At 35.7% G+C, this 16,752-nt stretch overlaps 1 protein-coding gene across 1 annotated transcript in view; it reads left to right on the top strand.

The window, feature by feature from the left end:
- LOC125865071 (protein EI24 homolog) overlaps positions 1-15,927 on the top strand; it is a 36,820-nt gene extending 20,893 nt beyond the window's left edge. Inside the window, exons 5-11 of the mRNA XM_049545244.1 lie at positions 5,003-5,137; positions 5,275-5,338; positions 5,451-5,536; positions 5,614-5,696; positions 6,161-6,237; positions 9,496-9,611; positions 15,835-15,927. Coding sequence (XP_049401201.1) covers positions 5,003-5,137; positions 5,275-5,338; positions 5,451-5,536; positions 5,614-5,696; positions 6,161-6,237; positions 9,496-9,611; positions 15,835-15,901 — 628 coding nt within the window. The 3' untranslated portion in view covers positions 15,902-15,927. The remainder of the gene's footprint in view (positions 1-5,002; positions 5,138-5,274; positions 5,339-5,450; positions 5,537-5,613; positions 5,697-6,160; positions 6,238-9,495; positions 9,612-15,834) is intronic.
- The last annotated feature ends 825 nt before the right edge of the window (positions 15,928-16,752 follow it).

Genomic DNA, 16,752 nt, shown 5'->3' with positions numbered 1-16,752 from the left:
TATATTAAGTGATTTTTAATACAAATACATGGTAAAACTATAGACGCCCCTGCACATCAAGGTTTCTAAAGTTGCACTTAAGATTGTCTTGGTGTCTTGGAGGGGTTATTGTAGTGTCAATCAATCAATCTATCCTCAATTCAATAGTGGAGTTAGATATATGAATCCTCTGTGTCCATCACATTCTATTTAAATCTAATTTATTTCAATAGTAAATAATTTGTGTTGGGACACAAATAGGATTTCTGTAAATCTCGCTGTTGATAGCTACATGAAAATACAAGTATCTAACCCAAAATAAAAGGACTCTTGAAGGGTAAGACATCAATATGTAGAATATCCTTTTGTTAGCAAAAAACGCACAAACCAAGATTCATGATTGAACATGTATATGTATACGTGGTTTCATATGAGGAGGTGGACCCAGGAGATGTTGAGAGTTTAAAAGGTTTTTGGGTTTGTGGGAAATGTTTTGGGCCTCCTAAGGTCCAAGCTTCTAAAAGCCCAAAGTGTGACTTCATTAAAGGAATAAGCCCAGACCCCCTTCTTATATCTTCTCAAGAAGCCCAGATCTTCGTTCTAACTTCTCCAAACTCATAGACAGAAACAGAGCTGGAGAATATGATGAGAATGGAGTCAAATTTGCCAACGGTGAGAAAAAACGGCGGCAAAGAATTGATAAATTCTGACTTTCATCACACTGAGGTAAGAGACGAAGTCAGCTCAATTTCTTCTAAGAAGAAGGATTATGGTTCGAATAAAAAGGATGAAGGTGATCAGGGGGAGAAGTCCAAGGGACAAATGATAATTTTTGAAGAGCCGATGCCATTACAGATGGAAGAACCTCTCTCAGAAAAGGAGATTGAAGATAGAGCCACTATATGGGTGCAGTCTAACGTTCTTGAATTCAGCAGGAGGTTTGGAGCAGCTTTCGAGGGATGTGATAAAATAGCCTTTGAATTACTCATGAAGATAGACCAAAAGAGAGGCTACTTGGATAAAAAAGAAGAGGCCACCAAGAAGGAATACAACCAGAATAGCGTCCCAAAGAAGCTAAGAAACTTAGAATTTCATATGAACTTTAAAGACGGGGAACCTAGAGGTAGAAGGAGAACAACACCTCTTAGACTCAAATGAAGATAAACATTATTTCTTGGAATGTAAGGGGGCTGAATGGGGGGAGCAAAAGGAGTCTCATTAGGAGTTTAACTAAACAGTGGGGGGCTGACGTCTATGTCTTTGTAGAGACAAAGTTGAGGGGAGTTGACAATGCTTTATTCAAAGAGGTGTGGGCAAATAGGTGGATGGGTGAGTTCCACTTAGATGCAGTGGGTAGAAGTGGAGGGATTGTAGTAATGTGGGACAAAAGGTATTGGAAGGGGGAGCTAATAGGGACTGCTGGTCAGATGCTTACATGTAAACTAGAAGGCATAGTACAAAATCTCACTTGGTTTTTAAGTGCAGTTTATGCTGACTGCAACCCAATAATAAGAAAGGAACTGTGGAGGGAGCTGACAACAATTAGAAACTCCTTCGAAGGACCATGGGTGGTGTGTGGCGACTTCAATGTTACAAGATACCCAAACGAAAGAACTGGTAGCCATTATCTGTCTGGAGAAATGACAGAGTTCACTGACTGGATCAACGAGATAGAGTTATTTGACCCTCCTTTATTTGGAGGATCTTATACTTGGAGAAGGGGTGAGAACCACACAACTGCCTCCAGAATTGACAGATTCCTCTACTCTAATCATTGGGAAGAATTGTTCCCGCAAATTAGACAAAGTGTGCTCCCGAGAGTAGGCTCTGATCATAGTCCAATAGCTCTAAACTGTGGAAAGCTAAATCTCAAGAAGACTTATTTTAAGTTTGAGCAATGGTGGATGAGGGTGGAAGGGTTCAGAGAAAAAGTAAAAGAATGGTGGGTCTCCTTCACTGTAAATGGAACAGCTTCTTTTAGGTTGGCAACAAAACTAAAGCTACTCAAAGGGAGATTGAAGGAATGGGAGCTGGAGAATAGAGGCAACTGGAAACATAGAAAGGAGGATGTGCTGAACCAGATTGCTAGTCTTGAAACTATCCAGGAGCAGAGAACACTCAATGTGGAGGAGAGTCTACACAAAGCTAAGTTATTCAATGAGTTTGCAGAAATTTCCAAGAATGAGGAAATAGCGTGGAGACAAAGGTCCAGGGTACAATGGCTCAAGCAAGAGGATAAAAATACCAAATACTTTCAGAAAATGGCTACATCACACAGAAGATTCAATACAATCGAGAAGTTAGAAGTGGAAGGTGTGATTATTTCCGAACCAGAGGTGATCAAGAACGAAGTTGTAAGCTTTTACCAGAAACTCTACAAGGAATCAGAACAATGGAGGCCACATTTTAATCTCCAAGGGAGTGAAAGCATCAGTGTGGAGGAAAAAGAGTGGCTACAAAGACAATTTGAGGAAGATGAAGTCCTTGAGACACTCAAGTTGTGTTCCAGTGACAAGGCCCCAGGCCCGGATGGTTTCCCGATGAGTTTTTATCAAAGCTTCTGGGAAATGCTTAAGGAAGACATACTGAGCACCTTGAGGCAATTTCATGATCACCAAGTGTTTGAGAAGAGCCTAAATGCAACCTATGTGGCATTGATCCCCAAGAAAGTGGGAGCTGTGGAACTGAGAGATTTCAGACCTATAAGCTTGATAGGTGGAATATACAAGATCATTGCCAAGATACTAGCAGAAAGGTTAAAGAAAGTGATCAGTAAGCTTGTGAATAAACACCAGATGGCCTTCATAAAAGGTAGGCAGATCATTGATGCAACACTTATAGCAAGTGAGTGTGTGGACACCAGAGTCAAAGGAGATGATCCAGGAATTATGTGCAAGCTGGACATAGAGAAGGCTTATGATCATGTCAATTGGGGCTTCCTAATCATGATTCTAAAGCAAATGGGTTTTGGGGATAAATGGCTGAAGTGGATTGATTATTGCATAAAAACTGTCAGGTTCTCCATTTTAGTGAATGGAGAACCTGTTGGTTTTTTCCCATCAGAAAGGGGTCTAAGGCAGGGAGACCCTCTCTCTCCTTTCCTTTTCATCCTAGCCATGGAGGGCTATAATAGTATGATGAGAGTAGCTATCCAAAACAATTGGTTAAAAGGCTTCAAGGTCCGCAACTCTTCAGGAAGGGAAATGCAGATTTGTCATCTGCTTTATGCAGATGACACCATTATTTTCTGTGAAGCCAAGGCAGAACAGGTTGCCTTTATAAGAATGACTTTGGTGGTTTTTGAAGCAGTCTCGGGTTTATCAGTAAATTGGAGGAAAAGCAGCATCTTTCCAATTAAAGAAGTCCCTCAACTTCAGAGCCTAGCAAGGATATTGGGGTGTAAAGTAGAGCATCTTCCCACTACTTACTTGGGCATGCCATTGGGACACAATCATAAGGAGCTAGAAATTTGGGACGGCATAATTGAAAAGACAGAGAAGAAATTGGCCAATTGGAAAGCGCAGTATATCTCTTTGGGAGGGAGAGTCACTTTAATAAACTCTGTGTTGGACTCTCTTCCAATTTATGTTATGTCTTTATTCCCTATGCCTGCCAAAGTGGAAGAAAGACTTGACAAACTGAGAAGAGATTTCTTGTGGAAAGGGAATAAAGAAGGGAAGGGTTTGCATTTAGTCAAATGGCAGACTGCACAGTTACATAAACAATCTGGTGGACTTGGAATCAGAAACTTGGGGTTGCAGAATAGATGTCTCTTGTCAAAATGGCTATAGAGGTTCAACACTAAGGAAGAAGCACTGTGGAGGGAGGTGATAGTCAACAAGTACGGGTTGAATGGGAATTGGGTCTCCAACTCTGTGAATAGCACTTACGGGGTGTCAGCTTGGAGAACAATAAGAAATTTGTGGCCTGATCTAAGTAGAAACATAGCCTACAAGGTGGGAAATGGGACGAAAATCCAATTCTGGAAAGAGAATTGGAATGGAAATGAGGCACTGATGGGCTTATTTTCATGACCTATTCTCCTTGTGTACCAATCCGGAAGAAACAGTGGCTGAGGTATGGTCTATTCATGGATGGAATATTGAGTTTAGAAGGCATTTAAATGACTGGGAGATTGGGAGAGTGGCTGAGCTATTACATGTTCTCAATGGTTTTAATGGGTTATCAGCAGAAAAAGATTCTATCATATGGAAACACTCTAGAGATGGAAGCCTTTCTGTTAACAAGCTATATATTAAGGAGGTGAATGAGTATCCAGGTGGTAAACTTGGCCCTTGGAAGCAGATTTGGAGGAACAAGGTGCCAACCAAGGTAAAGTGTTTCTCCTGGTTGGTTGCCAGAAGAGCATGCTCCACTCATGAGAAATTGAAAAGGAGGGGTTTCTATATTGCTTCTTGGTGCTCTCTTTGTAATGGGACTGAGGAAACCAACAACCATTTGTTCCTCCATTGCAAAGTGACAACACAATTGTGGAACCTTTTTTTGGGACTAACACATACAGAATGGATTATGCCTGAGCATACAGCAGATCTACTTAGTTGCTGGATCAGCAGAGGGGGGAGAAAATCTAAGAAAAAGTGGTGGAGTATAATACCATCATGCATTTGGTGGTGTATTTGGAAAGAAAGAAATAGCAGATGCTATGATAACAAAGCTAATTCAATAGAGAAAGTCAAATGGAACTGCTTGACTACTTTTTATTTTTGGTGTAAAGAGGAAGGGATAGAAGAAACTGCACAAATTTTGGATTTTATAGGCACTTTGTAATCTATTAGCCTGTTTTGTTTTTTCTCTTGTTGGAAACCAATTTTTGGAGGTCTCCAGAATATCCTTAATGCTGATGAATACAACATTACCTTTATCAAAAAAAATAAAAATATGCGATCATGACCATGGTAAGCATACATCAACATCCATGTTTACAATGCATACATACTCACTTAGGACACTGCCTAGATCTTTTATGTTTGAAACGATTTATTTCTCCGGTGTTTTAACTCAGGTACATTGATATTGCTAAATATGGGTTTTTTGCTTTGGAGAATTATGGGGATCGTGATACAAAGTTATCTGATCAAAAGGAGCCCCAAACTTCGCAAAACACAGTTCATAGGGAAAAACCAACTGATCTCGAAGGGTATTGTTTTGTTTTTCTCTGGTTAATGGTGTACACTGAAGCAATATTTTCTTACTTAAAACAATATGTTCTATGCAGAGCTATGTGCCTTCATTCACCAGTTGTGAGAGTTCTATTTTGCTTTTTATTTTATGCAGGGTTATGATCAGTATAGCGGAACAGCTTTATTCGGTCCTCTTGCTGACTTTCTTCTTCATGGAGGTGATCTTTTTATTTTCTTTTCCAAGGAGGTGAACTACTTCTTTATATGTCCTTGCTTATCCGTTTCCTCAAATTCTGTCTTCAAATGCCATTGGTTCTCAATACTGTGCAGGTTTATGTTACTGGATTTATCCCCTACATAGGGAAAGCTCTAAATTTTATGCTTCTGTCATGGTTGTATGCATACTATTGTTTTGAGTAAGTGCTTCTTTTTAGCTCGATATTGCTAGTAAGTATTGATATGGATGTTCATTAAAAAGGGCATAACTTTCCAGGTATAAGTGGAATCTGTCTGGACTAAGCTTAGACAAGAGGCTGGACTTCTTTGAATCAAACTGGGCATTTTTTGCTGGTTTTGGTACTATATTCCTTCATATCGATTTCCATTCTTTGCGTATGGTTTGCTTTAGCATTTTATGTTCAAAGATATGATGTAGTTGTCTTAGAAACCTCATGAGCGCTCTTTCTTATTTCCTAATTTTGACATTATTTTCCCTAGATTGATATCTGAGATTAAATTGCTTGTAAACTCATTAATACAAAATTGACCCATTGGTGTCCTTGAATAACATTCTGGTAATTGTCAGCTTCTGTTTATATCATTAGTAAACATTTCAAAACAGAAGTTCTCCTGAGTCAAATCGACAATTTGAATGGTCCTGCTGTCACATTGTCGTTTAGAGTTTTTCTATTGTATTTTTTAGATCTTCCGAGGCATTTTTCTGTTTCAACACCAAGTAGTGTTGAACATTTTCAGAATTTTCTTTTAAGTTACATGGATCATCTTTCTTGCAAAAGTTAATATGTCTTTTAATTATCCAGGAAATCCATGTGTCCTGGCAATATTTCTTTTCTCTCCACTAGTGAGCTGTGGGGTTATGGCTATGTTGTTTCCACTGGTAAATACAAGTTCCAATTTCTGTGATTTCTTGTCTAGTTCTTTTGCTTATAACAAGGTTTGCATGGTGATGATTAAAATTGTAAGCTGTTATTTTTACTGTTTCTGTGTCTGCTCACAACTTTATACTTTTTTGCATGAATCTTATTGCATCATGTCGTCATCATTGGAGGTGATGAGCGCAAAATCCTTGTGTGCTTTACCTTTGACTGGGAAAGGAATTAGAAATGGAAATTTTGAAGAACTGCTAGAAAACTACCAACACACAGGAAAAAAGTGCATCCAAAATTGCTTCTTATAGTACTTGTTGAGGGGCCATAGCTTTTGGTTAGCTGTCTTGAGATAGTTTCAATTGCGAAACATGCAGAAAAATGGATCATATAACAAGTCTTAGTTTTGGAATAATTTCTTAAAAGGGAAAATCACTTGCGTGTACACTTTTTAAAAAATAATTACGACATATGTCAACATTATTCTTTTAACCATATATAACAATTTGGCTGAATGGCAGTATTGCTAAAAGTTGCGAATGGCAGCACTTTTTGCTAAGTTTAAAGGAACAAAATTGTTTTAAATCAGTATTGCTAAAAGTTGACAAAAATGGTAATAAATTAAAAGTGTACTTAAAAGTGGTAATTATTAAATAAAAGACCTTCACTTGTGTAATTTTTCCTTTAGGTTTTGGACTCTACAATTTCTTAAATGGAGAAGGGTGGAGGGGCAGGCCCATTAACCATCGGGTTTCAAACTGTGCACCACTGCTCTTTGATGATTTCTCAGTTACCCAAAAGAATTCTTATTATGTGATCGAATGACGACTGTTATAGATTTCTAGAATCACTTCAAATAGTGTCTGCATTGGCAGGAGATTAATGATCTATTATCAAGACTTCTAAAATACTTAGATATCCATGTTTTTTCAAGCCATGCAAACATAAAGGGTAATTGAATTTGGATTTTGTGAGAAATATAGGAGAAAAATACTATTAAATTGTGCATCTACTCTATTATATTGAGACCCTATTTATAGATACTACATTAGACTCCTTTTCCAACTAGGATACTGCATTACAATCCCTTTCCAAGTAGGATTTTATATACTATTCTTGTTACTACTCCTATTCCAACACTCCCTCTCAAGCTGCTACTGTGTTGCATACATGTCATATGTATCAAGCTTGTTATAGATATGATTAATATGAGGACCAGTGAGAGATTTTTTTTTGAAACTGGTAACTTTTTGTATATTGATACGAACAGATCAGTACATGAGCTGTACTAGGGCCATATTTACAAGTAATTCCAGAACCTATGATCCTGTGTCTATAATGAATCTAACACATCAATAATAGATATAGGATCATTAGACCAGATCTGATTTCACCAAAAACATAGAATCAAGATACAATTCAATTTGATCTGCTCTATACTATTCTCTATGCTCTCAAAACACCTAGCATTTCTCTCCTTCCAAATTGTCCACCATATGCTGGCTGGTATAATTCTCCACCTACTTCTGCTTCTTGCTTGAACCTCAGCTTCCTCCCAGCTTTGCAGGGCCTCTATAACCTTTCCTGGCATAAACCAAGAGAAACCTTTAAGGTTTAAGAATAGCCTCCAAAGCTGGTCTGTGAATTTGCAGTGAAGGAACAAATGTCAAACAGTCTCTGCTTGTTCTCCACAAAAAACACATCTGGGGTATGAAGTTATCCCCTTTTTCATCAGATTATCTTGTGTAAGGACAGCTTCCTTAGATAGAAGCCAAATGAAACATGCTACCTTGTAAGATATTTGAAAGAGAACTAGTAAGGACTTCTTTGGACGTCTGGGAAACCTCAGTTGAAACATAACAAACTGAAAAATTGTCGGAAATTGGTATAAAATCAGATATGAGAAAGGAGTCAGTGGAAAGATGCATGGTGCTACACAAATTAGATATGAGAAAGTAGTCACCGGAAAGATGCGCAGTGCTATGCAAATCGGATATGAGAAAGTAGTCACCAGAGATATGCACGGTGCTGCACAAATTAGATCTAAGAAGTAACTGGAAAGAAGCACGGTGACTACTTTCTTTGTCCCGGATGCTTCTCTAATCAATCTTTCTAAACATGATTTTTTTTCATGCATATTGTATTGCTCCAACTTTTGCTAACATAATCATTGGCAAGACGAGCAGCTATAGGAGTTATAACCTCCCATCGGCTGCGGAAACTTATTTTTTCTAAAAAAAAATTCTCTACCAAGATCATAGAGTCTCTGTTACCATGTGAGAATTATAAGAGAAAAATATTATTGAATTTTATATCTACTATTACATTGAGACTATTTATAGACACTACATTAGACTCCTTTTCCAACTAGGACACTACATTACATTCCCTTTACAAGTAGGATTTTATATATTATTCTTGTCACTATTCCTATTCTAACAGATTTCTCGAATAGGTTGAAGAGGTAGCTCATTTACAAGGTTGCACTTCATGAACTTTGATGTGACAGATCATTTGTGAGCTTGAGGCTTTTGAGCTGGATGTGATGTACTGCATAGGAAGAAGGGAACTTACGAGTCACCCAATAAATTTTGCTTAGGAACATACCTTTTCAATTTCTTAAAAGCATTTCTCAACGTGAAGTTGATGTAAATATTTGCTTCTAGTATTTTTCTCATTTCATAGTGCATTAAATTCATGCTCATTATTTAGACTGTTGTATCCCAACAAGCAAGATTTAGATAAATGGTTGAAGCTTTGTTGCATCCCCTTTCCTAAAATTCATTCTTCCTCTCTCTTTCCAATTGTGATACAGGAGAGACTTGCTCCAAAATACGTCTGAACACTTGGGAGGGGGGGGGGGGGGGGGGGNGTTATGATTCTAACTGGCCACAAATTATCTTGCATATGTACATGCTTGAGAAAATTCTCTGCTCATGGTTTCATGTTTCTTTGACACATACAATTTAAGTTAGTATCAGCTATGATGGTTATGCTTGTCTCCTGGCTTTCAGTATGCTTGAATTCTCTTGCCGTCTGTATATGAAATAGCTAATAGAAGGATGTAATACTTCTGGGCAAATATGAATAGAATTCATGTTATGATTCTAACCCGCCACAAATTATCTTGCATATGTACATGCTTGAGAAAATTCTCTGCTCATGGTTTCATGTTTCTTTGATACATACAATTTAGTTTAGTATCAGCTATGATGGAAATGTTTGTCCCCAGTAGGTTCTTATCTCAAGCTAATTGTTATCTCCCGTAGTTTGTTTTGACCGCAACAGGCTCGGAAGCTGACAAGATTGTTGCCTTACCTAGAGGAAAATGGAGAGGTGCTGAATTAGGAAGGGTACCAATATTTTTCATTGCCGATTACATGTCGTAAGTTTTCTGGATTTTGCCTTTTGGATGTTTTGGATATGCTTGTTAGTATTGGTGCTGTAACTTTTAAACTATAATATATGTCCATTGGGTGTCATTATTGAATTTCGGCAATCTTCTCATCATCATCTTTGTTGGAAGACATTCCATACCAATCTTTCTCAAATCACCAATAGCAATGCCAGAGCTCCATATAAATAAGCTCCTAAATCATTTATAGCATTATTGGTGCAGTCAAGATGGGTTTATAGTGGTTGAAGGCCAGTGGTCCTGAGGAGGAGGTAAAATGTTGTTTCGGAAAGTGGTAAAGTTAAAGGTGTGAGAGGGATCTCACCTGAATGGGGTGGTTTTAATGGAAAAAATTTCTCTGTTCTTTTTGTGAGTGTTGTGGGAGTGAGATGTGGAATGGGGATCTTCAAGTGGTGTTTTTGAGAGTGGAGAGAAACAATTATTATGGTGATGATCCATTTAGAGAGATAAGGGATGGGAAAAATGGTGATCAAATCTGAAATTTCGCGTAGGTTAGGGGCAAATATGAACCATTTCGCATGGTTCAAACATAATTTTGTTCCTTTTCCCTTGCAAAAAAAGGTTGTGCTTATTGAAAAGCTTCTGCCCTTAGTTAATAAGAGCAAATCTAGCCTACTTTTGTAACGACAAGGATAGATTTGACCTAACTATTAGCGGAGGATTAATTTGAACCATTGTGCAAACTTCAAAGGCATATTAGGACTTATTCCTTTTGTTTTAATGCTCTAACTAGTGTTTTCTACCATTGTGACCCAAATATACATTTCACTTTCCACTTTACATTGAAATTATAGTGTGCTTCTCAACAGGGATACACCAAAGTACAAGTAACTATAGTGTTCTGTACCTAAACCTCGGATTACTTTCCCTACATTGTTGTAATTTTGGTTTTTTTTTAGTTTTCTACGATTTTAGTGTTTTTCCCATAACATTATTTTTATTTTTGAAAGCATTCAATTTATAATATTCTTGATGCTTCTGTTCAGTCCCCTGATTTGTAAAACACCTCATTCTACCCCATTCCTTAAAACAATTCTTCTCAATATAAAAATCTCTCTAGATTAAATAACAGAGGAATACAATATTTTTTTTTTGAAATATGCGACAATAGATTCTGCGACTCAAGTCAAAAGATAGCTACCATGAAAGCGAATGCAAAATAGAAGTGTTAGAATACCAACTTCAAGTCATTGTATTAGAGATGGAAAATGCTCCCAGGCACTATTCCCAAGGTACAACACTTAAGGTCCCTCCAGGACCTTTGGAACCCTTACCCTGGTTGTATTCGATCACTGGAGCTCCTCTTTACTCTCTTTTTCTGCAGCCTTTTTTCATTGATGGAAATCAAATCTATTTCAGACTAGGGGTAAGTCCTATAGGCTATAGCTTTAAATCTTGGAGGGGTAGGGATATCTCTAACTGTTCTTTAAAGTTCCTACAAATATGGCAGATTCATTTCGGTTATTATGGTTAATGGCCAAACAAGAGCTGTCATCATCATGCCAGAAAACAAATTTAATGAAGGTTGGAGTGGTCGTGTTACTAGAATTGAGAACTTCATTAATAGATATGCAAGAGTACAAGGTGCAATACTACGAGAAATGCTTTATCTCATTACATTAATGGAGAGGAGGAGCTTCAAAGAAGCATTAAAAGCATATAACAACAGAATAAATGTAACAAAAAGAATCAAAAATAAATTGAAAAAAAAGAACTAACCTTAGAACAAGGACAACAACTCTTGAAACAAAGTGAAAGTGGAAAACTAGAATTATTAGAACTTCTTTTTTTTCAAAAAAAAAACTCAAGAGCATGTTGGCATTACTGCTAAAAATAGCTTATTTTTAGAAGCACTTTTTTTAAAATAGCTTTTTAGAAAAGTGCTTTTGAAAAAAAGCAATTTGTGTTTTACTAATTATTTGTTAAGTGCTTTTGCTCAGTAGATTGTGTTTGACTAATCATTTTTACAAAGTTCTTTTGAGAATCAAATTACAAAAAAGGACAAGTATCAATGCACTTTTAGTATTAAGATTATTTTATAGAGAGAATTATGTTAAATATTTATATTAAAATTTTAATTAATTTTTTATTTTTATTAAATTAATATGTACATATTCAAATTTTCATTCAATATTATACATAGATAAATAAAAATTAAATTAAATATTGATATAATATTAACATAATAATTTAAATATAATTAAAAATATCAAGCAAAATAAATTAAAAATCATTTCACAAATTAAATTATTACATACGAAATTCATCACAAAAATAAATAAATACAAGGGATATATTGGTAAAATGTATATATGACAAGGATAGTTTGATCTTGAAAAAAATATTTTTCTACTTTTGTTTTTTTTAAGAAGCAGAAATTTTTAGCTTCTCCCCAATAGCAGAAAAATTGCTTTTACTTTCAATTAAAATCAGTTTTACTCATTATCCGAGCACCTTAGTTTTCCCAAAAAAGTTTTTTTCCCCTCAAAATAAGTGCTTTTTGCCTCCCAATAGCAATGCCAAACTTGCTTTTAGACATAAACAAATACATTCATCCTAAATTTAGCTATTTGTAATTAGTGACTGTGAATCACATGGCCAATCTATTTCAGTACACCAAGTAAGAATTCACTATTCAACAAAAAAAACAAGAGAGCATCTCAAGTCTCAACTTAAGTCATAACTCATAACTAACATAACAAGGTATTGTCAACTGTCAAGTTATTTAAGTTGGCCACTCTTCTGCATCTTCTTCAACTTCTTCCTTAAATACCACACCTTTCAATTGAGGTTCATCTATTGATAGCTCAGTTAAGAAATTAATTGTCTCGTCAATATCAAACTGATTTTCACCTAAAACAAATTAAAAAAGAATAGATATTAGAAGGTTTTTTTATAAAGAGAAAAGAATTATCATGCAAAATAAATAATTGAGGACAATAATAATAAAAAATGCTAACATACCTATGTCCCAATACTTGCTCAGCCCATATATATATTTTTCTTTCTTATGACATAGCAACCGTAGATTATAAAGTACAAACTGAATTTTTGGCTCTTGAAGTTGCTAACCTATTTCTCTTGATGTTGTGAATCAAAGAATACGTACTCCAATTTCTTTCACAACAAGAGGAAGAAGTCGGTTGAATAAACAACTTGTCAGCTAATTGTTGCAATAGTGGAGCCGAGACACCATGATTTACCCACCAAGAAAGAGGAGGATCTTCATACATCATAGCCTCAATCACATGAGGCTCACCAAAATATCCACTCACGCTAGAAAATGATCCATACTCCAACGAAGCTTATTTCAATTCATTAGATTCTTTTAAGTACCTTTGAAAGCACTTGATTCTATTCGATGAAATTTCTCTAGCTTCATTAGGAGCTTGCCTCGAATCCCATTCTCTACTTGAAGCCATGATTCGTGATAGTATTTGGGAATCAAAGAATGCCATACAATGTAAAGGGGTATTGCTTTTGTTCCACCTAACCACAAGAATATCATATATAGTATAAAAAAAGTTTGATCGACCGGAAATGAGATTTTCCTCCTCGTGCTCAAAGATTACTTTCATAACCTTCTCAATCATTGAGTCCCACATCTCATCAATGTGATGTAATTTCGAACCATCAATATCAACACTTCTAAGCATATCCACAATAGGTTTCGTAAATTTCAAAAAGTAGTCTATACTATTCCACTTCTCATCATTCATTATAAATGATTTTATTTCACGGGTCTTGGCTTCAATTCCCTTACCCCCTAATAATTCTTCCATTCATAATCCATGACCATCTTCTCTAAGAACGATTTCACTTTGTGAACACGATGGTCATAATAATATGCTAGGCAAATCTTGTTTCACCAATTTCCAATAAACATAAATCTAAATGTTTTTGAAAAAGTGCATGTGTCAAATCATGATTCACAGCAAAGTTGTTCAAATTACTCACTTCATTAAGTAACTCTAAAATCCATTTGCAATTAGTAAAGTGAGGAGATTTATCCGAAGGTTGGCACATAATTTTCAAAGACAAATTCAAACAATGAACAACACAAGGGGTCCAAAATATACAAGGAAATTTTTGTTCCACGATAGAACCGACAAGTTTCATATTACTTGTGTTATTCGTAATAACTGAACAACATTATTTGGACCTATATTTTCTATTGCTTCAATAATAAATAATTTAGCAATATATTCCACATCCTTAATGATCGCACTAGAATTGGTTGAATTTAAAAACATGGGACTCCCACTAGATGATGCCATTATATTGGTTAAAGGTTGTCTTTTAGTGTCGAGCCATCCATCCGAACAATCAACAACCCTTTTTTCCCATATACATCTTTAATTGGTTGCAGCTGAAATTTAACACGATTGCATAATGGTTTGTCATCAAAATCTACTCCAACACTTTTTTGGTGGTCTCATAAAACCCTTTCCCTTAAGACTACCGGATGCAAATGATGTCATTTTGTTGGGATAAAGGATGATAGAATTTTTTAGGTTAAGAAATTTTTTGGCTATGAAACAGAGAAGGTGAATGAAAAAGAGAGGATAGAGACAACGGACTCTGTTTCTCCATTGTTAAGTCACATCTCAGCTTTGGACTCTGTTCCTCTGTTTAACAGATGCCAAATGGTCAATGCCAGAGCACACAACAGACTTATTAAGTTGTTGGATTAGGAGTGGGGGAAGTAAGACACAGAAGAAGTGAAGAATGATCCCACACTGTATAGACTATCTAGAGGGAGAGGAATGGTCTGATCCTCAGTTTAACAGATACCAAATAGTCAATGCCAGAGCACACAATAGACTTGTTAAGTTGTTGGATTCGGAGCGGGGGAAGCAAGACATAAAAGAAGTGGTGGAGAATAATCCCACACTGTATAGACTATCTGGAGGGAGAGGAATGGAAGAAGCTTTGAAGATAGATTCAACAACATTCAGAATATCAAAGGGAGTTGCATTGCAACTTTCTACTTTTGGTGTAACGAATATTGTATAGAAAATGCTGAACAGTCGGTAGATCTTTTATGATTATTGTAATTAATCTCTTGTTTTAGTTTGTTACCTTTTTGGAGGTCTCTAGCGTACCTTAATGCTGAGGAATACAACATTATCAGTTTTTTTTTTAAAAGAGAATAGCAACTAGTAGGCTGAGACATGGTTACAATGTTCGACCAAAAATCCTGCAATCCACATTTCTGCCATTTTTTCTTCTTTAATAAGGGCAGAATGCTCCCTCTCTTCCATAATACTCAAAATAGTCAAATGGTTTTGCATCAGAATGTCCCCATGTTAAAGAATCTACGTAAACAACAATTAACTTGATCATTTTCCATCTCTGAAGAGTTTATCTGAAAGTGAATACTGGGACCTTCTTCCTTGTAGGATTTGAGAAACTACTGTACATACAAACAAGCATAGGAGACATTAGAGACATAGTTTTGATGACCTTTCTCATTGGATAATTTGATAACTTAGTTTGGGAGCTCTACTGGACCTGCCACGGTTGGAGAAACATAAGTCTGATAAAAATGACTTAGTGAAGGGCATTCTTGATTTGGGCTTTACCTTGAGAAATTTTCTCTTGCTTCTACCTATTCTCTAATTAAATTAAATTCAGAAAAGAAGTGAGAACAACCTATCATTTCTTTGCTAGTCTGAATTTCCTTTTCTTAATTTATTCTTGGCCTCCCATTGACGATAGTAGAAAAGCATGATTAATTTCTATGGAAAATCTTTCTATGTAGTTGAGTCGTTTATTTAATTATTCTTATAGCGTTACCTAATCTATGTGGGATTCTCTGCGGATTTTCTTCTTGCCCCATTTGCTGCTGTACTCTTGAATAGCTTCTCTTCTAGCTTTCCAATTACTTGCTTGAAGTGCATAAACCCTGATCCCTTGTACTGCTAAAATCATCACAGCACACTGAGTAAACCTTTGTTACTATGATATCTCTGAAATTCCTCTCCTAAATTGATTCCTCCCTTTTATCAAATCTACTTCCCCCTCAAAAGTATAATAGTATAATACTCTCCTACAGTCCTAAACTTATGACACAACATATATTGAATAATTTTCTCATGCCAACTTTTCTAGCTATTCTGCTTTCAGCCTTAGTCATACTGGTTGCCTCTTTATGCGTTAATACTCATTTTTTTGCTGTCTTCTTTTGCAGGATGCGAGTCTTAAAATTATTTTCTTTGAAATCGCACCATCAAATTAAAGAGAACAAGGCACTCTGAAATAGAACAAACATGTCTGATCTACTGCCAACACTCCATATCTATGGATAATTTGTATTTTATTTATGAAATTTACATTTGTATGGGTCAAAGATGTTCCTAATTCATCCACGATCACAATATGAACACGTGCTCATAATATATCAATTTTTAGGGAAAAGAGGAAGAAGTAAATCCTGATGTGCTGCTGAAGATAGCAACTTGGGGTGATTCTTTCTGTATCTTTATGTACATAGTAATTAGTAACTGGTTTGGTCGTTCATTCATATTAACAAATCTCTATGTACTAGGTTATTAAAAACGAGGGTGATGTTTCTTTAATTTTGTCATAGCTGAATGCTGATTAATTTTATGTCAGACGAACTTTAATTTATGGTTTCAATCATATTATTCTCATAAATTACTTATCCTCAAGTATTTGTTATTCAACTCTATTCCCACTTCCATCCACACACTCCCAAGTAGAGGTGGGCTCATGAATTCCTTTGTTGCTATACTTGAAAATATTGAGTTTGTACTCACCTATATTAAAGATTGTTATTTTTTGGTAATTAATACAATGAAAGAAGAAAAATAATCTCTCTGCTTATGAGTGAAAAATAATTTCCTTACCACTATTTAACGTTCTATTACTTGTTTCAATTAAAACATTATTATTTATTTATCTTTGGTAATCAAGAATTTCATCGAAATCTATTAAGTTCATGATATTGTTATTAATCTTTAATATATATTTATACTAGGTAAATTACTTGTGCTTTGCATGGGATTGAACTATTTCATTAAGCTTACATATGATCTTTCTATAATATTCATATTTTCGATACATACACTACATTGTCAAGAACATT

The sequence above is a fragment of the Solanum stenotomum genome, chromosome 5, assembly GCF_019186545.1.
Source record: "Solanum stenotomum isolate F172 chromosome 5, ASM1918654v1, whole genome shotgun sequence".
Classification (NCBI taxonomy): Eukaryota; Viridiplantae; Streptophyta; class Magnoliopsida; order Solanales; family Solanaceae; genus Solanum; species Solanum stenotomum.
This window is presented reverse-complemented; position numbering and strand designations above follow the sequence as displayed.